Below are 21,357 nucleotides of genomic sequence, written 5' to 3'. Positions count from 1 at the left end.
TGCCCAGGATGGAGGTCTGCACCGCGCTGCCCTCCGCCACCCGGGCGTCCCGGGGACCCAGGGTGCTGACCACCGGCACCTGCGGCCGGAAGCGCACGGCGGCTCTGCGCATGCCCGCCCGCGCCCCTCCCCCCTGCCCAATTCCCCCTGCCCCCCCCCCCCGCAGACTCCGGCGCCCCGGCTCCCGCTGCCCCCGGGGAAGCGGCCCCGGGCCTCCTGGCTGCCCTGGCGCACCTCCGGGCCAGCAGGAGATGTCTAAGACGAGGACAGGCGTGCCTACCAGAGTCGTGAAGATGGGACAGCTGCCTGCAAGGTCCGTGGTCTCGCGCCCTGTAAGTGGTCAGAAATGGGGGCGTCGCCTCGTGTGTTGCTTTATTTTTGCCTCTGGATCCCTTGTGATGGTAGATGTGGTGACGTCCCATTTCCAATAGACTGTGAGACGTCCCACGTGCACGTCCATTTGTGTCACGCTTACTTCACGTAGCACAGTGTTTTTAAGGCTTAGTCCTATTGTAGCATGTAGCAGAACTTCATTCCTTTTTAAGGCTGAGTAATATTCTATTGTAAGTAGTGTCTCTATCTATCCAACACCTTCTGTTTATTCGTTCACCCTTTGATGGACACGGGCTGTTTCCACCTCTTGGCTATTGTGAATGGTACTGTGAGCGCGGGTGTATGAATGCTTGCTTGCATACCTGTTCTCAGTAATTCTGGGTTTCTGCACAGGAGTGGAATTGCTGACTCATGCGGTCTCTCCGTGTTTACCTTTCTGAGGAAGCACCACGTTGTCTTCCGTGACAGCCACACCGTTTTGCATCCCCCCGGGGGCGAAGAGCGATGGTTCCGACGTCTTCACACCCTTGCGGGCGCTGCTTGTTTTCCGGTTTTGGCCATAGCCGTGCTGGTGGATGTGAAGTGGTCTCTCATCGCGGTTTCAACGTGCATTTCCCTAGTAACTGGTGACACTGAACATCTCCTGTGCTTACAGGGCATTTGGATGTCTTCTCTGGGAAAATGTCCATTCAGGTCCTTTGCCTGTTTTTGACTAGGGCTGTTCGTCGTCTTTGTTGTTGAGTTGTAGGAGTACTTGGATATATGGTTTGCAAACATTTTTTTCCTATTTTGTAGATTGCCTTTTTCACTCTGTTGGTAGTGTCTTTTGATGCACAAAAGTTTTTATTTTTAATCAAGTTGAGTTTATCTATTTTTTTCTCTTATTGCCTGCTTTTGTTGTCATATTTAAGAAACCATTGCCAAATCCAGTGCCATGAAGATTTCCTACTATGATTTATTCTAAGAATTTTGTAATTTTAGCCCTTGTGTTTAGGTCTTTGATCCATGTTGAGTTAAACTTTGTGTATGATATCAGAGAAGTTCCAGCCTCATCCTTCTGCATAAGAATGTGTGCGTTTGCTACAGCTGCCTGCCCTATGCGATTGACTAGGAAAGACCTCCTTTTGTGTCCATCAGAGCCAGGTATTTCCTTTGCAAAGCAGAGAATATGGAGCCATTTTGATCTTATGAATACACAAGAGTATAAATTTGAACTCTTAGTGATTTGCAAATGTTAGCCACTATATATAAAAATAGATTTAAAAAAGCAAATTTCTTCTGTGTAGCACAGGGAACTATATTCAATATCTTGTAATAACCTTTAATGAAAAGGAATATGAAAAGGATATATGTACATATATGCATGACTGGGACATTGTGCTGGACACCAGAAATTGACACACTGTAACTGCCTGTACTTAAATTAAAAAATTTGAACTCTTAGTATAAATTTGCGGGGGGGTAAGTTTTGCTGGTGTAATTTCATAGAGTCAAGGAAGGAATAGGTTTGCTATAGATCCTGTCATGAGTGCACTGCCGGAATGGGGCAGCGGCCTGGCAAGCTGGTGACCGGCTGGCTGGGTGACTGGCTGGCCGGGCCGAGCAGAGGTTTCTGAAAGCTCGGGTGACCATTCTTCACGTTGGTGGTGAGTTACGCACACGTGTGTTGTGAGACAAAAGCATGTTGTGTGTCAGAAACGTGAAGGCAGACGCCCTGTGTGGAGGGCAAGGAGCAGCTCAGGAGGTGTGCAGGGATACTCCTGCCCTGGCTCTCCCCCTGCACCTCACGCAGCTCAGGTCAGGAAGCCGAAGCTGTGCAAAAGGAGGGGGATGAGGTGTGAGGGAAGATTTGCCGGGGGAGCTCGGGAATGTGTGCAGGAAAACATGCCAAGAGGACATCTGAAAATTGGGAGTCAATCCGAGTCATCTGTGGAGAGAAGGCATCACTCCCCATGCTGCAAACAGCACACGCACCTCGCGTGCCCCGGGGTCTACGAGCCAGGGTGCTGCTTTGAAGGGAAAACTTTCAGGAGCAGCTGGTTCTTGGCTGTGGAAGCTGCATGGCCCCCGTGCGGCCGAGACTGTGGGATGGAACCCCGGACTAGGCAGCAAGCCGCGGGGCTTGTCACCACACCTCCTGCACCGTCACTCAGAACGTGGCCTGGAGTCCTCTCCTCGGACTCGGCCCCACTGCACACCCTGCTGCACACCCACTGTATACCCCACTGTGCAGCCACCCTGCACGTCCCACTGTACACCCCAGTCTGCACCCCACTGCACAGCCCCTGTACACTCACCACTGCATGCCCCACTGTACACTCCACTGTACACCCCAGTGTACACCTATCCCCACATGTCCCACTGTACATCCACCACTGTGCACCCCACTGCACACCCACTGTACACCCCACTGTACACCTATCCCCACATGCCCCACTGTACACCCCCACTGCGCACCCCACTGCACACCCACTGTGCACCCCACTGTGCACCCCACTGTGCACCCCCAGTAGCTCGACACTGAATATTCCCGTCACCCTCCTGGAGTGCCGCTTAATGAATACAGACACTCCTGCCAGGGCTCACGTTCACCTACGAATTGCCAGTAGATCCCAGATTGGCTCCAGCTCCAGTAAATCAGCAAAGCTGCTTCTGACATTATCCCCAGGGCCGGAGGCAGAAGCCACAGACGTTGAAAAGATAGCAACTTTTTAGTGCTTGAGGAAGGACTCACACAGCACGAGGGCCAGAAAAAGTGATTCTTCCTTTCAGTTCGCATCGCTGCAACGTGGGCAGGTGTAGAAGCTTGTCCAACAGGTGTCAAGTCCTTGCGTCAAGTTCAGGCCCGTTGGCTAATGAGGACCTGCAGTCACGGTCATAGGCTTAATTCTGAGAAGGGTGCGCCCCCCTAACCTGAACGAGATTGCGGCACAATCCCTGAGACCCACGAGCTGCTGTGGATGAGCCCTCCAGAGAAGGAGCTTCTCTTCACCTCACTCTTGAGTTTCACAGCTCTCCTTCTAAGGAAGGTCAGCAAATTGTCCTTATTTTCAAGTAAGATCATTGAGGGTCTGAATTTTCTGCCATCAATTTCATCCCCATTAAACACAGCATATTAAAAGAGGTGACATGGGTTATTAAGGGGGAAAAGAAAAGGTAAAAAATGTCATTGCATTTTGGATACTAACTTGTAACATTTGTGAAATATTTCATGGTATAACTTCTTTGCTGATCTATTGCTTTCTGGACCCTTGATTATGAAGCCATAGCATTCCCATTTTGCAGAAGACAAAACTGAGTGGTAGTTAAAAAAAAATACTTCCACCCTCCTTCTTACCTCCTGACACAAAATCGAACAGATGGGGAACAGAAATAGTGAGCTCTGGGGGCCTCGCTTTAAAATTCTGAGTCATACTGACCAGCGTTCCGTCAGCGTGTCCTGCAGCAAGGGAACTTTGTGCAAAACGAATAGGGAAACCTGAGGAATATCTCCTATAAAAGAAGGCAGCTGCTCTGTCTCCAAACCAGTGACACCCTGCCTGGAGCTCCATCTTATGCAAAAATGAGTGTCACAATCTCAGAATGCGTGGATGCCCCGGTCAGCTTTCTGAATGATCATCTCACCTTTGCCTAATCTGAGCATTTTGGCTTCTTCCTCCCAAACCTCTTAACGGTGAGTGTAGTTACTCATGACAGGCTCAGCGGGAAGATGGTTCTGAGAAGGTGCTAACTGGGGTTTGGTGAGGTTGTGGTGTAAACGGTGGGTGTCCAAGAGCCAAAAGTTATCCTTCCCCTGGGAGAGAGCGAGACTTGATCACTCCCTGAGAAGAGAGCAGAACAGAACAAGAGCACGAGGCAAAACCTTGCAGAACAAGACAGAAGAGGTCTGAACGGAAGCCCTCCTCAGTCCCGCTGTGGTCCGGCGAGCCTGGGCCCATGCACAGCCCAAACCAGGCCCGTTTCAGGTGGGGGTCTGGCGGGTCTGTGTTAGTGTCAGGTGGCTTTAGGGGGCCAGGGAGGGGCTGGGTTCTGTTTCTTGCAGGATCCTGCCACTTTGCCTCAAGCCAGTGAGGCTCTCCTGGGGAGAAGCTGTGCTTGAACACCGGCATGGTTTTGGGGTACAGTGAATCCGTCAGCTAGGGCTGCCATCACATTCCTCACGGTTCTGGGGGCTGGGACTCTGACATGAAGGTGTCAGCAGGGTTGGTTTCCTCCGAGGCCTCCCTCCTTGGCTTGAAGATGGCTGCCTTGTCACTGCATCTTCACACGCCCTTTTCTGTGTGCACATACGCACCTGACGTCTTTCCTTTTCTTCTGAAGACACCAGTCCCATGGTATTAGGGCCCCACCCTCATGACTTCCTGTAACTTTAATTACCTCCTCGATGGCCCTCTTTACAAATATAGTTACACTGTTGAAGGGTTAAGGCTTCAAATTATTAATTTGCCTGGGTGAGGGGGTGCACAATTCAGTCCATAACATATAGTACTTAGTCAATGACTGCCTTTTAAATGAAGAACAAGGTTAATTGTGTTTCTAGCTAGTTTCTCTGCTGATTGCTGAGGGGAGTCAGGGTGATAGTTGTTCATTATTATTTTTGCAGTTGACCTTAGGGTTTTACAAAGAGCCTTCACTAAGCATTGAATTTTTCAAATGATCTCAAAGTAATTTATTGCTCGACCTTTTGGTTGGATGCACTCAGTGCTTGCATTCTGTCACTGCACACGTGCCAGGCCGATTCAGGAGACTGCTGGGGTCTCAAAGCCACTCACCCCTCAAACCCCTTCCCCAGACCCTGACTCATCTCCTCTTGTTGCTGGAATCAGGTCACAGGCAAAGCTCCAGAAATGACTTTCTGAGCCACAGGTGGCCCTCCAGCTGAATATGATGCTTGCCTGGTTTATGTTTTGAGCCTGGCCTTAATTTTTTCATTCAAGGCTGTCAGTATTATTCTATTTTGTAAGTGATTTTAAACTTCCCTTCGGGAATCAGGTGAAAGCTGTGGGCTATCCTGAAAAAGGTATGTGTGCACAGATACAGAATCTCCTCGCTCGATAGCCCAGGTGGCCCGTGCTCACGGGTAGAGCCTCCCCTCCCCCGACACATGGACACACGGGAACCCAGAATGTGCTTTTTGGAATGCATGTCATTTTTGCTAAAAAACAAACAAACAAGCAAAAAACCAACGGAGAGCTGCCTCCTGCAAAAGCAGCATTTTGCGTGGACCACTGCCTGTCTTATGATGTAGGTAATGTGTTGCCTCCTCCATCCACTTGCAGTGCACACCGGGGTTTCAATGGCAGCAAATGATAACAGCCAGTGTTCCACGGAGGGCTTGCGGTGCCAGGCCCTCTGCTAGGTGCTTTCCGTGGACTTTTTGATGTAACCATCACAACAGCTCTGGGAAGTAGTTACTATTATATTTCTATTTTGCAACGAGGAAATCAAGGCGTATTAGTTTCCTGTAGCTGCTGTAATAAATGACCACAAACCAGGTGGCTTAAAGCAACTGAAATGCATCCTCTCACGGTTTTGGAGGCCAGGAGTCCAGAATCGAGGTGCTGGCTGGGCTGAGCTCCCTCCCAGGGCTCCAGGGGAGACATCAACCCTTGCTCCTTCCAGCTCCTGGAGAATGCCGACATTCCTTAGCTGGTGGCTCCTCCTCCCATCTCTGCCTCTGTCCTCACATGGCCTTCTCTCCTCTGTGTGTGTCTCTTCCAAGGACACTTGTAACTGGATTTAGGGTCCACCTAGATAGTCCAGGATGATCTCATCTCGAGATCCTTAAGTTAATTCCATCCACAAAGACCCCCCTTTCCAAAGACAGTCACAGTCACAGACTCTCGGGATGAGGATGTGGACATACCTTTGTGCTGGCCATCACTCGGCCTGTTACACAAGGCACGGACAGGTCACAGCAAGTCAGCGGTGGACCTGGGATTCCAGCTCTTACATGAGAGTCTTAAGAAGCTGTGAAAGCCTGGCCCTCAGCACCCTCCTCGGCAAACCCTCAGTCAGAGGGGCAGCTGTCCCATGTGCTGACTGGCACCTCGCTGAGAGGTCAGGACCTAGTTTGGTGACAGTCTCAGTTCTAGAGGAACTACGACATTGACTCACACACAGAAACAACAGAGCCAACCTCCAATGTCCCTCCTTGCATGCTAGGGTGAGATGCTCCGTGTAGACTGTGCTGTGGGGACAGAAGAGGAGGGGCTTGGGGGAGCCTGGGAAGCCCGCTGAGCTGTAGCTGGGACCAGCCTGGGCAGAAGGGCAGAGCTCCCATGGACGTACTTGGCTAAAATATTACACATGATGAAAGAAATAAAGGAAAATAAAAATAAATGGAAAGATACCCTGTGTTCATAGATTGGAAGACAGTATTGTTAATGCTATGTAAGGTGATCTGCAGGTTCAGTGTGATCCCTGTCAAAATCTCAATGATTTCTTTCTTGCAAAAACAAAAAAAATCAATCCTTAAATTCATATAAAATCTCAAGAGACCTTGAATAGCCAACACAATCTTGAAAAAGAAGAACAAAGTTGGAGAAGCCACACTTCCTGATTTCAAACCTCACTATAATGTACACCCCACCTTCGTAGCAGCATCATTCACAATGACCAAAATGTGGGAACAACCCAAGTTTCCATTAATGGATGAATGGGTAAACAAAATGTGGTATGTATGTACAATGGAATATTACTTAGCCTTAAAAAGGATGAAATTCCCATACATACTGTAACATGGATAAACCTTGAAGATATTGCACTAAGTGGAAAATGTCAGCCCCAGAAGGACAGACGTGTGGTTCTAGTTATCTGAGTGACCTGAAAGAGTTAAATCTACAGAAACCAGAAGTAGAATTGGGATCGCCAGGGCCTGGGGGGAGGCAGGAGTGGGGAGCTGCTTAAAGAGGGCAGAGTTTCAGTTTGGGATGATGAAAAAGTTCAGGAGATGGACCATGGTGATGATTACACAGCGATATGAATGTATTTGATGCCACTGAACTGTACACTTAAAAATGGCTAAAAGGTAAATTATATATTATGCATATTTCACAAGAAAAAATACAGTGCTTATGTGATGCTGATGGGGGAAGTTGCTTTTGCTTTTTGTAAATCCATGAAAGAGAAGAAGCCATGCTAAGGGGTCTGGAGGTAACAGCAGGTCACAAAAGGCGTGAATTCCTTTGCTCTGCAGTGGAAATTAGAGGAGCCTTGTGCTTACTAGGGCCTCTCTGGAATCTGAAGGAACAGATTATCCTTGTGTTTGTCACAGCAGGGCACAAGGAGCTTCATGTGTGGCCGAGCGAGCTCAGTCGGGTTTGCAGAATAAATGAACGAGGGAAGCTGGGGGGTGTTTCACACTTTGTTAACGACCTCCTATTCTAACTTGGAAGCGGCTGCAGTGTGCACGCGATGGGCTCACTGGTACGCACTTACATCAGGTAGCCTGTTCATCTGACGGGTGCATGTGGCTTTGCTGTTTTTTGGGGGTTGCACAGGCTAGTCCCTGGCAACACCGGAGCATGGCAGTTCTGTCACGGCCTTTTGTGTTTGTGGAGACATGCTCTCATCAGAAGTTGTTCTGAGCAGTGGAGCGCGTTTCCAGAACTCTAGGATCTGGTCCACACACTGCCAGTGAATAAGGTGCCTGCCCCTCGACATGATGGCAATGGCTCACCCAGACTACAGCTCACGAGCCCTTAAGCCACGTGGACGCGAAACTCTGTCTTGTGTGGTGCACAGTTCACCCCCTGGGGTGACTACGGTGCCGGGGGATGGAACCAGATGAAGGAAAGTCAACACGTGACTGGTCAGGTAACGGTACATAAGGGCCCATGGAGGAGACAGGAGAGCCAGCAAAACTCCACAGCGACCCACTCAAGGGATCACTCGAAAAAAGAAAGAATGTGCTGGTAAGAAGGGGTCATCAGTGACAGAAGGACAGAAAAGGTGCCTGCAAGGTGGATGTTGGCACTTGCTGCCCAGGGCAACCACCTGCTGCGAATATTCGCCGTCTCCGCCGCAGGGTGTCCCCAGGAGAAAGCTGGCGTGGAAGGTTAGTGTGGTTCTTTCCGGCAAACCAAACCCATCGGCGTCCCTGATGGGTTAAATATCCTCGTAGCCTTTGTTCCGACGGCAAGTTCATCAAACAAAGTTCTGACTCCTGCGTCTTTTGCTTGCACAGAGAGCGTTTGCCGATGGCATGGATTTCCCATTTTTTCCGTTCCCCATTTTCTATCATGGAAAATCAATAGAGCGGTTTCCAATGCACGTTTGATGCCTGCGTAGCGTTTGAGGCCAGGTGTGCTAATGTTACTCACAGGTAGGTTTCTGAGCCTTGTGACAAATATTGTTTTCATTGACAATTCATGGTGGCCGTTTCGGTGCCGTTCTCAGCCTCTGTGCATTTCAATTGGGAAGAATCAGTCTCTTGGGATCTGATCATTGTGGGTGCCCCCAAAGAGCTTCTGGATCTTCAAAGAGGAGGGTCAGTTTCTTCCGTCCAGCCTTTTCCTCAGGCTGGTAGCCCGCAAACCTTTCCCCCTGGACCAGGCTGATAGCAGATGCACATGTATCTGGGGGGCTGGCAGTCTTGGACTGAAGTACCCCACCTTCTGGAAGAATTCTTTCCATTTAAAAATGTTACACATTGTGCACTGTTCTCTAACAGGTCCATTTCATATCAGTGTTATCCTCCACACAGTGTTATCCTCCTGCTAACCTTTAGGTAAACGTGGTGCTGCGGTGGTGCTCAAAGACAGGCAGTACTTTCCCCTGGCTCTGGGTGGGTGAGGGCAGGGCTGTGCCCTCAGGGAGGCTGGTGTGCACGCGAGAAGCCCTGCCTCACGCCCCGCTTCACATCTGCAGTTACGTGGTCTTTGAGTGTCACTGTAATTTCAGGTTTGATTGCTTTAGTTCTGTTCTTTGATGGATTGGCTCCTTTTGGGGTGAATGTCTGCTGATTTGTGAGTTGCCCTTGTAGAACTGTCAGCACTCCCCGCCTTTCCTTCCTACCAACCCCCTCATCTCCGCCGACAACCCCCTCATCTCCACCGACTCCCACACGAGACCTGCTGCCGCCTGGGGGACCGGGGACACTAACCCCTGCTCTGGGGCTCCTGGGGGAGGGGTCTTTGTCTTCAGTTTTAGGTAAGATCATATCCAGGTTGTGTGTGTTTTCTTTTGCTATTCTGTATGTTTTGTCTGCCTTTTATGATTTAACGAAACCATCCTGCTGCCATGCTTTTAGCATCGGAAATCCCAGTATCTTTCAAAACAAGAATGTTGCAGAAAATTTAGCTCTTCGTTTCTAGCATCCACACCATCTGTTTTTTCATTATTTCCGGTAGAACGGCAGCCTCTGAACGTGGGGATCTGGAGCGAAGCTGTCTGCTGCCAGCTGGTGTGCAGTTCTGGCAAAAAGGCTTGGTGTGTATGTCTCTGGTTCTGCATGATTTGGGTCTCAAACGAGATCGAGAAAAACTGACTCATCCTTCCTGTTTTAGGGGTTGATCTAGAGAGTTAAGCTCCTGCTGAGATGGTCCTGTGACATTGGTTTCTCTCTATAATGGGTCTCACGGACCGGCCACCTTTCCCAGAAACTGACCAACTAGCAGACCTCGTGCCAGGCAATGGCTTTGCAGAGAGGAACAGCAGGCGACAAGGCCCTGTGGTGGGCTGGAGCCTGGATGTCGGGAGCCGTGCTGAGGCCAGCGAGCTCAGAGAAGAGGAAGCCAGGTCCAAGGACAGTAAGAGATGAGGATGGAGGGGACAGGTCAGGTCATCTACAGTGTGGGTCAGGACTTTGATTTTTGCCCTGAGAGAACTGGTATCCATTGAAAGTTTCTAAGTGGGGCAGCAGTGGGCTGATCTCCTGTTTTAAGCGGACCATGTTGGGATGAGCTGGACAGGAATGGAGGGCAGGAACAGAGCGATGAGTCAGGGGACACCCCCAACAGCCCATTGATGCCGCCAAAAGCCCACTGACACCCCCCAGAACCTGCTGAATTGGTCAGGGAAACGAGCAGCAGTTAGTTGACGGGCTGTTTCTGGTCTGTGATGGATCCTTCAAAAGCTGGATTCCAACTACCGGAGCCGAAAACTGCCAGAGCTCTTCACTGCTTACCCAGAAGCGGGCTGGCACAGAGAAGCAGGTGGAAAACCGCTCCAAGGTCAAGTGCATGGAACAGCCAGCTGCCCTGCTTCTTGGCACAGCTTTCCCATAAAGGATTCTCATGCTTTCGTTGCTGGAGGTTTGTGGTTCCTTCCTATAACTGCTTTAAAAAAAAAAAAACCACACAGCCTGTGTTTCCCTTCGCACTTTCCTTACCAAAATAGCAAGTGACCGACTACGTTTATGCAGGAGCCTGGCCTATTGTAACAATTCATTTAAAGCTTATAGGAGCCGAAACAGCTCTTTCACATACTAGATTGGATCCTGCCACAGAAAAAGGACATTAGTGGAAAAAAACGAGTGAAATCTGAATAAAGTCTGCAGTTCAGTTAATAGCGTGGTCCCAGTACTAACCAGCGAGATCAGATCTACTACAGGCAGCGTGGCAAACACAAGATGTTACGATTAGAAGGAACAGGGTGAAAGGTGTATGTCAGCTTTCTTTACTTTGTTTGCAACTCTTCTGTACATTTAAAATTGTCCCAAAATGAAAGAGTAACAAACAAAAGCCACCGTCAAAGGGAAAAGAAAAACACCGGTGAAAAGTTGGAGTTTTTTTCAGCGATCACACGGTCCGTAGAAATATGCTGCACAGTTAGTCATTTTTATCCACCGCTGAGAAGCAGGTGGTTATTATTGAGTATAAAGTTAGAAGACGGTCTGCCCTGTTCATCATTTCACTTGGATTAAGCCACGTTCCAAACACTTCACTTGCCTTCTGCGTTCAGTGTCCAGGCATCACTTCTGCCCTCAGGGACCTAGTCTGCTTGGGAGGGAAACAGATACGTTTCATGACAGTTTACCAGCCCACACCCCGGTGCGTGTGGTCTCCCCCCTCCCTCCTGCCATCACTCTTGCCGAGTCCCACCGCTGCACTGAGCAGATGTAACTGGGTGTAACTGGCCCTTGAACTATTTACCCATTTTCTTCTTTCCCTGTACCTGAAATATGACCTTCCTTTGTCTACTGTTCTGAAGATTTGGAGAAAGAAACTTGCTATTATATTAAAAAAAAGAAAAAAAGTCCTGTCTTCTCGGTGTCTGATTGTTTAGACCGAGAATAATGATCTTAAGTGTCCCCAGGGCCCAGGCAAACCACGTAAAGATGTGAGGCGGGCAGGAGTAAGGATGAAGACACTGGTGTCGCCCACCAGCTGCCAGATAGTCCTTCCTGTGCTTTTTCCTGGGAAGTTGTGTCTTTTTCCAGAGCCTCAGGGAAGTTTGGAATCTGTTTCCAAGCAAGACGTTTTATAAATGGGGGTTATGGTTTAGTCAGGTAATGTGGGAAGATGGGACCAGTTGCAGTTTAGGTAGTAACCAGGTTGGAATAAATGATGTTTCCACATAGGGCAGAGAAAAGGTTGATGAGATTTTAATCCAGCCACGAATCCCACGGTGACGCTGGGAGATCCTGGGGACTAAGGCGGGACTGTTTTAAAGTCAGAAAGATGCCAGACATCACATCCAAAAAACCCAAGGAAGAAACTCACCCGCTGATTGGGTAACAAATTCTTAAATGTCTTACAATGCATTTGACTAAGAAAGTTCTCTCTGGGGTCTACTTTAAATTTCTGCTGCTGTAAATTAAGCCCCTGGTAGATAACGAAAATGAATAGGAACAAACTAATATTTCTAATAGTCTAGGGACACTTTAATGACATGTTTAAGATGCAAAGAATTAGACCAAGTTGCTCACTGACTTAAGCACCCAGGATCGGGACCACGTGCACACAGAAGAACATTAGGAGGTAGGGCATGTAGAGGGGGCCATGTCTCTCCCCTTCATGCCCAAGGTCCCAGGTCAAGTAGAGAACGACATCCCTTTGGACCTCTCAGCAAAACAAGCAGCGCACAGGTAAGCTGCTGAACGTGTTTTCTGCAGGGAGCGGGTACAGCTCACCCAGGATCGCTGCCCCAGCGCATGGGCCTCTCCTCCCACAACCGGGCCTCTCCTCCCACGCCCAGGGGCAACCTGTTTCCAAAGCTTAGGCGAGCCACAGACAGGAACCAGGCAAACGCATGTCCTCTCCCCACGACAAAGCCAAGGACAACGACCATGAGAAGGCCCCTCCACGATGTGAGACGGTCGGCTCCCGGCTTCCCGAAGCGCCGAGCGCTGGGATGGTGCTAGCATCCCGCCCCACCCCCAGCGCCCGCGATTCCCCCACAGCCCCTTGCTACAAGCAAAAATCCTGCTACAAAGATAAACCCACCCTCTCCAATTTTGGTCCGTGCTCTAGCACACTCTTTCCGAAGGCGAAAAGGCCACAGTAACGGGAACGAACGGAACTGAACCAGGCACAAACGTCCTTTATCTGCTCACATATAGATGGTCAGTTTGGAAACTGGGGCTTTTCAGCTCGTCCCATTTTACATCATGAAATGAAATCCAAAAAGATGCGCTCAGAGGGAAGGAAAGGTTAGTGCTGGTGTAAGGAACCCATGCGGTCCCGCACGTGCCACAGTGCCGGGTATTAAGCAAAAGCGCATCTTCCTGATTCTGCGTCCCACCTGGTAAGGAAAACGGCCACGCCCCTCAGCACCTGGTCCTGACACCTGCCAATGGCAACAAGGCTACGTGCACAGGGCAGCCAGCGATTTTAGCGTGGACATGGGGTCACGCTTAGACACACAGTCGCACGACAACTGTTTTCAGTTTCACGAATCTCACATAAAAATATTTTTAAAAAAGTCAATTGTGGGGTGGTCCACGGGGGCCAAGAGTTCTCAGGGTGAGCTGAATGCCCCTCCGCATCAATCCCCACAGAGGCCAGACATACATGTATCAGAGACGCAAAGCTGGCTTCCTTGCCCAAGGGAGGGGAGCGGAAGGTTCCTGGACGCCCCCGACCCCCACCCTCACCCCGCCCCGCCCCGCCCCCAGCGGGCCGCCGCGCCCTCCTCACCTCCCCCCAGGCCGCGGGCGGGGGCTCCACCGGAGGGTAGTACTTGGGCACGTCCCAGGCCACGGCCGCCATGAACCACTTGAAGTCCTTGCACTTGAGCTGTCTGCGCAGCTCCTTCTGGGCCGAGAGGTCCCCGGTGGACAGGTGCCGGTACTCGGGGCGCCGCTGGTAGACGAACTCGGCGAACTCGTCCATCCAGGTCTCCGCCACCCGCTTCAGGTTCTGTGCGCGGAAACGAGACTCAGTTACCGGCCCGCGCACGGGAAGGGGGATTTCAGGTGCCCTCGAAATTGAGAAAAGACCAAGAAAGAAGGCAGTTAGACAGCCTCAGGCAGCTCTGTCCTGACTCCGCACACCGGCCAGCGGTGTGCCGTGACTTCCCGAGGCCTGGCACACATTGCTGCCTCTGGCTTGGGGTTCAGCTGCCAATTAGATAAGTAATTTATCGGGGGTGGGGGTGGGGGGTAAAGAAAAGCCCAGCTCACTGTCTGTCGACTTCCTCACCCCTCCTGTTATTTCCTGATTACAAATGCTTTATTTTTCACACAGAACTACAGGAGTTGGAATTGGAGGTAAATGAGATTGCTCTGAGGCATCAAATGGCTTAAACCGTTTCAAGGAATAGTTAGGGATCTCGGAAAGCAGAGGACAAACACGCTGTTAGTGTTCTCTGCCGTGATGGGGAGGGACCCCAACGTTGCTACATTCAGGACCTTGTGCTCTGAGGAGACTGTGGCCTGGCCGAGTTCAGTCCTTCCCTGCGCAGTGAAGAAGGGGGCCGGGTCCGTGGGGTGAGGAGGCCGAGGGTTGATGGCCGGAGATTAGCTCGTTCCTGAGGGGCGGGGAGTGTGGGGCGCTCAGGGCAGGGCGCTCGGCGCCTTGGCCGGGTTTGAAATTGAGCAAGTAACTGACATACTATGCGCGTCAGATTCTGCACCTGAAGAAGGTGCACCTGGTGATTAGTACCTACATCGCTGGAGGGGTCGTGGGATTTAGTAAGTACCATGCACGAGGGGCTTAGCATAGTACTGGGCACACAGTAGGTGTCTATGGCATTTAGAGCTATTATAACCAGTAGAACCATACTAGTGCGGCGGCGGGAACTGGGGCTCCTGCGCTGGGCTTGGGCCCCGGGGTCTGTGAGAAGGGCTGTGGCCGAGTGCCGTGGTCACTCCGCCATGCCTGGTGGTGGACAGAGTACTGCCTTGCCTGGAGGACATACGTTCTGACGGCCCAGCTGCGGCCCACCTTCACAGGTGGGTGTCCCACAGGTCCTGGTTCTGGTTCTTCTGTGTTCAAATTCCTTTTTTTTTTTTTTGCTTTTTAATTGAAGTATAGTTGATTTACAATGTTGTGTTTCTGGTGTTCAGCATGGTGATTCATTTATTCATGCACACACATGTATATTTATTCCTTTTCATACTCTTTTTCATTCTAGGCCACTAAAAGTTATTGAATGTAGTTCCCTGTGCTACACAGGACCTTGTCGTTTATCTATTTTGTATATAGTAGTTAGCAGCCGCAAATCCCAAACTCCCAATTTATCCCTCCACACCTCCTCTCCCTGCTGGTTACCACCAGTTGGTTTTCTACGTCTGTGAGTCTGTTTCTGTTTTGTAAGCAAGTTTATCAGAGTCCTTATTTTAAGTGCCCCATTGGTGTGAACATCGCCCCTTTCCAGCTTTGCACTGGCACTTAGAAGATAAAGGAATGGCCTGAAGCTCTAATAAGACCCAGACATAAGTGACTACAGTAAAAACCAGTGATGTTTAGGAAAATCGCGTTATCTTAAACATGGCTACAGAGTCCTAATTAGGGCCCGAAACCATGCTTCAAGGTCAGCTGGATTTGAAGACAGTCTCCAGATACCCAATTCCTGATGGAATTGTACCGTTTTCTTGTTTTCCCACAACCCCTCCAACAGTGACCCTGGGGGGCCTCCCTCCTGGCTGACTTCATCACCACCCCCATCCTCCATGGGCTCCTTGGTTAGCACGAGTGGGGCTCAAGCAAGTTATCCAGCAAGATGCAGAAAAGACGGTGCCGTGAGGCTGCTCTGACTTCCCAGCTGCCTCCGAGTTTCTTCCTTTCTAAGGTTCCTGGCGTGAGTGTGAGAACTGCCCTCTGAGGGATCATCCTCTGCCATCCTGGTGCTGCCTGACATCCCGTTGGCATCGCCTGACCCTCACACCTTCCACCCGTCTGACTCCAGGTGACTCTGACTGATGATCAGAGGTGACATTGTTGTGTAAATCGCCCAGCCCTTGCCCAGACTCTAAGCTGCCTGATTTGTTCTGGGAAGGAAAAGGAAACGTGATGTTTGGAGCTCTGTCCTGGGATCAAGCATGTCACATTCCAGTGTGAGTCTTCAGTATCAACGTACTATTTATCCCTCATTACAATAAACGTGCTGGATGGAATGCATTCTACTTTCGTGTGTCCTTGGACAGACCATGTTAATGATTAGCAACAAGGCTCAAAGGTAGAATGGGAAAAAATGAATTGATAACATTAAAACTTTATTTGTATTCAAATTAGATTTGAGGTTGTAGTTTCAACCTTTATCCTAAACTCCAATTATCATGTAAAGTGAAAATATTTAATTTTCAGCTGTTTTGTGCTTCTCTAATAAACAAAAATGAATAAAGGCAAAAAAAAAATAACAAAAAAGCAGAGGTGAAGAGGTAAATTACCCAGGAATAATGAGAGTGATTCATTAAGCCGAGACATGCCTTAAAAATTCTGATAGCTTGCAAGAAAGATTCGTTGCAAAGAAATCTATTTTGCCTCTGGTAAATAAGCACTTTTAGACTGTAAATGCCATGAAGTTAGAAGTAGGTTTTTGCTTTTGTTTTTGTTTTCAATTAAAAGGCCCAAGCACATGTGTGTGCCCATCTGGGCAGACTGATTTTTGAGTTAATAAAAGATTGTTTATAAAATGAATGTGAACAAACTCCTAGTGTGGGCATGTATCTATTGATAAAGGCACTGAAATGGAAACAATATTTTCAAAAGCACTGTTGCTAGAGGGTGCATATGTGTTGCTTTGGGTTTTTCAAATAGAAATAGGAATTATTGTGAAAACTCAAAGAAGAACTGACCAGTGCAGATGCATTCAATTGGAAATGTCTGGAAGGGTTATGTTGCGTGTTTGCAGAATAAGGAACACGACTAAGAGGAAGGGGCAGGAAGGGGCAGGCTGGAAGACGGCCGGCACCGTCAGGGCAGCTGCAGCGCAGCGAACCTGGGAGCCAGGCAGGTGGCTTTGGAATGATCGCGTCCTTGTCAGATTGAAATACTTGGTTGTACGTTAGGTTTGCTGATTCCCCAAACACTCCGAAGAACACAGCAAGATCACAGACACATTCCAGGCATAATGTCAAAGCATCGAGCCTTTGTGTGAGCCTTTTTGGGGGTAGCTTTTCCACAGCTGGGAACAGAGAACCAGCACACTACTTGCAAACACGAATTGCCAGTGTCCCTCCAGCAATGAGTGTCGCGTAAACATTTAGACATACGTACAAATCCTAACTGTCCTCTCGTGTTCCGAGGACTCGGCAGACATCCTCCAGTATAGATGCTCTGTTCTCTGGAATTTCCCGCCAGGAGGAAGCTTTCTTTTTTTACTATTATTATAGTCGAGGAATAGTCCTCACTCCGGAACAGCCCAGGTGAGTGGCCAGATAATGCCATTCTGAAGGCACTATTCCGGGAATAAAGACGCTGTGTGAATTTGCCCCGGTCGTTACAAATTAGCACTTAGTTTTGGGAAGTATCATGAGCCGTTGCAAGAAGCGTTTCATTGGTCTTCCACAGGCTGTAGATGAGATTCACCTGCTGCAGGAGACAGAATAATCAATCCACTTTTGAGTTCATTGGAGTATTTACGGAGGAGCACATATGGACACAGTCAGATACATGGAGGCAACAGGAAGAGAGCAGTGTTTCTCGCTTAGACGCCCATCGCTGGGCACACGTGGACAGAATTGGAAAACTGAGACACCCCGATACCATCTCTTGCTCCAGATGGTGACAAAGAGAAAAGTAAGCCAGTGTGAGCTGGCCCATCTCTCCTGAGGTTCAGTGACCGTTGGTGATGGTGCTAAGATGTCCGAACAGTGGTTACGAAGAGGAAAGAGGAGAGTACAGACACACAGGCGTTCTCTCCCAAACCATCAGAGGTTGGCTATGAAGCTTGTCTTAGATGTGCGGAGCTGGGGTTCCTGTTTTTTGAGATTTAAGTGAAATTGCCTCAACCGCAAGGGACACATGCCTGCCTGCCGACCTCGAGTTTGTGTGGCTTCCGAGGGATGTGGGTTCACATCCTGCACTTTGGTGTCCTGCCTGGGCTCGCCCGCCACCCTAGTCGGGCAGAGCTGAGCCGGGCGCACTCCGCTGCCCCGCACCTCCCAGACACGTCTCAGATACTGGGGCGAAGCAGGGACCTGGAAGAGGTGGGGCCAGTGGCAGAGACGGCGCTGACAGCAGTGAGATGGAAGCTCTGAGTTCTTCCATATTCTTTAACCCCACAGAAAATTTCATCTGGGACTAAATTTTCCCCCGTCCTCTGGCCTCCTGCCATGTACCATCCTAAAAATTTCCCTCTTGTGTCTCCTTTGTAAGGCTGTACCAGAATAGGTGATTCCATCCCCCTTTTCACGACAGGCAAGTCAGCTTCCTCACTGTCTGTCTCTGATTATCCTGGCCAAGCACTGAGGCCTTTCCTTCCCATAGCAACATGTCCTCTCCTGGTGTTTTGCTAAACAGAGGTAATTCCCCTGGAAGAAACTGACTTGGGTGTTTTTTTTTTTTTTAATTGAAGTGTAGTTGATTTACAATGTTGTGTTTGTTTCTGGTGCACAGCATAGTGATTCAGTTATATAATTATATAGGTTATTGCAAGCTATTGAATATAGTTCCCTGTGCTATGCAGTAGGACCTTGTTGTTTATCTATTTTATATGTAGTATTGTGTATCTGTTAATCCCAAACTCCTAATTTATCCCACCATCCCCCTTCCCCTTTGGTAACCATAAATTTGTTTTCTTCTTTCTTCCTTTCTTTCTTCCTTTCTTTCTTCCTTTCTTTCTTCCTTTCTTTCTTTCTTTCTTTCTTTCTTTCTTTCTTTCTTTCTTTCTTTCTTTCTTTCCTTATTTTCTTTCTTTCTCTTTCTTTCTTTCTTTCTTTCTTTCTTTCTTTCTTTCTTTCTTTCTTTCTTTCTTTCTTTCTTTCTAGCTTAGTTTAAGTAATTAAATAAATAGATACTTTTTTTGGGTGTACAATGTTGTATTAGTTTCTGGTGTACAGCACAGTGATTCAGTTTTTTTCCTACTGTTTTTCATACATTCATACAAAACACATTTTTCTCTTGTTCCTTTCCATTACAAGTTACCGCAAGCTACTGAATATTCCCTGTGCTACACAGCGGGAGCTAGTTCTTTGTCTCTTCTGTACATAGGAGTTTGTATCAGCCAATCCCAAACTCGCAGTTTATCCCTCCCTCCCTCCTCCCCGCCCCTGTAACTATACATTTGTTTTCTATGTCTGTGAGTCTCTTTCTGTTTGGTCAATAAGTTGGTTTGTGTCATTTTTTTTTAGGTTCCACATGTAAGTGATATCATATGATGTTTGTCTTTCTCCATCTGACCTACTTCACTTAGTAGGAGAATCTCCAGGTCCATCCACGTTGCTGCAAATGGCATTGTTTCATTCTTTTTTATGAATAGCCGGCTCTTGAATTAGGCCCACCCGACTCTCTCTGGTGTGCAGTGGCCCTCTGTTGAAGGCGTTCCACAAGAGGTCCCTCATTGCCCTCTTCAGTTTCATTCTGCTGCGTGACACTCTGCATGGGAGATCTGCCCTGTTCACTGCTGCTCCTTGTTAGCCAGACAAGGAGGCCTCTAGACCAAGATGCCCCTAATGCCTTGGTGGCCTCTGTGAGCAAACCAAAACACAGCCTTTAGTAAATGCCTCCAGGGAGCAAGCTCAAATGCTAGGGCCAGCCCGTCACAGACACCCAGCCAGCTTCAGTCATTTCCTTTCTTGGCTCCTGCTCTTTCTCTACCACGTGTAAGTGTCTCCCCAGCTCCTGGCGGGGTGTGTGTGTTGGTGGGGGGGGCACCCTAACCACGTCCCATCTGGCACTGCCTCATTCAAATCAAGTTTTGCTCAAATGAACTCTTAAAAATTTTAATTTGTCTCAGTTTATCTTCTTACATAGGGAACTTCCTTATGCTACTGAAACATTTATCCGAAATTCAGATTTAACTGGGCGCCCTGTACTTGCTTAAATCTGGCAACCCTACCCTGTTATCTATAATATGCATGTAGCATGTGTTCCATGAGTGTTTTAAAACTCATTACGTGGCTAGCATATCTCAGTGCTATTGCCAATATGTACTCAGTGCTTTGCTTCTGTGGAAATGACTCCAGAGAAGCTTCAAGCTCTCTGCAGAGAAGCCTGCTATGACACACGGTGGATCTGAACACGCTCCCCAGACGCACTGTGCTCCTGTTGTGAACCAGTGCGGTCCTGCTGGCTCTCTGTCTGTGAAGCAGGCAGCGGGCAGCCACTGGCTTCAGGTAACAGCGGTGCTAGTTGGTGGCTGGAGGTGAGGGCTCAGCACGGCTGGAGTGGACCACGTAGGGCTCACTGTTAACCTCAGTCTGAAAAGCAGCAGATGGAGCCTCTGTCTCTGCACAGCCGGGCTGGGCTTCATCCCGGCTCTGAGCAGGGGACAAGGGAGGTGGGGTGAGGGTGGAGAGGGAGGGCGCCATCCCATTCAAGCTGGGCCCTGGAGGTTTCCACCTGCTGGGGCTGGACCCAGCACAGGCCTCCCGTATCAGTTAGAGGAAGACAGCTACTGGGGCAGAGGAAGACATTTATTTATATTTTTGGGATAGAAAGTAAATGAAAGATTTCTTATTTCTCTATTTTTAAAAGCTACAGAACTTTCATACAAATGAAATAAAACCTGTGATTCTGTGCAGAGACATGGATGGCCCCCCATTTTCACATCCCCCCCCGTGGTTCTTTGTGTAACAGCGCATTCCCCTGTTCAACCCAAACTAGTACGAATCTCTCCCTTCTCTGTGTCGCCTGAATATTTATTAACTCACTTAACACATTCCACCCTGTGTTCCAGGCCTTTAGAATTCGAGTCTTGTTTTCGGTCCTTCTCCAGCACTAAATCTTTCCGTAATTCTTATAGTCATCAAGTCTTTGAACTGATATCTGACCGGGAACATTAAATCCCGTCGCTGCCGCAGGTCATCAGGACAGATTTCAGCTCTGATTGATCATCTTTATCGCACCGCGTGAGGAAAATAGATATTTCTGTGACACCTGCTGGCTTGCCAAATGGCATGCATCCACCCACTAATTTTTCTTTTCTTTTTTTTTTTCTTTGTTTTTTTTGCTAGCAACATGATAGACTCTCAGGTTCCGTTATTCTGAGAAGATGACCCCTGTTCAGTTTCTGAGCGTGTCATTTGGGAGCCTATTGTTTCTCTGCCCAGGGGGCTGTCCCATGCGTGTGAGTTGCCTGGGCCACCTCGTGCCACTTACAGGCTTCTCCTCTGTGGCGAGCGCAGTCATGCACATGTCCCCAGTCCACACGCCATGCCTACGTCCATGTTAAGCTGCTGTATTATGGTGGATTTAGTAACAGACGTCTCTTTCTTCAGTTATCTTTTTTTTTTTCCCCTGGTGGTTTTACCCGGAAACTGCCAAGAGCTCGCAAAGCCAGCCTCACCCAGGAGCAGTTTCTTATTTGTCACAGGCACCCCTCCAGCAAGAAATTGCATCACTATCTCACGACTGAAAAAATTCTGCTTTGATTTAAATGCGTTTCTTTTCTCCTCTTTGAAGCTTAAGAGCACTTCAGTGGTTCCCGAGTCCCACCCCACTGATGATGTGATAATGTCATTATGGCTACAGCTCA

At 48.9% G+C, this 21,357-nt stretch overlaps 1 protein-coding gene across 1 annotated transcript in view; it reads right to left on the bottom strand.

Moving 5' to 3' along the window:
- Positions 1–742: 742 nt before the first annotated feature.
- Positions 743–21,357, bottom strand: part of LOC102536049 (polypeptide N-acetylgalactosaminyltransferase like 6) — a 43,090-nt gene continuing 22,475 nt past the window's right edge. Inside the window, exons 3-4 of the mRNA XM_072952487.1 lie at positions 13,416–13,637; positions 743–901 (exon numbers count right to left, since the gene is read on the bottom strand). Coding sequence (XP_072808588.1) covers positions 743–901; positions 13,416–13,637 — 381 coding nt within the window. The remainder of the gene's footprint in view (positions 902–13,415; positions 13,638–21,357) is intronic.

The sequence above is a fragment of the Vicugna pacos genome, chromosome 31 (assembly GCF_048564905.1).
Source record: "Vicugna pacos chromosome 31, VicPac4, whole genome shotgun sequence".
NCBI lineage: Eukaryota > Metazoa > Chordata > Mammalia > Artiodactyla > Camelidae > Vicugna > Vicugna pacos.
This window is presented reverse-complemented; position numbering and strand designations above follow the sequence as displayed.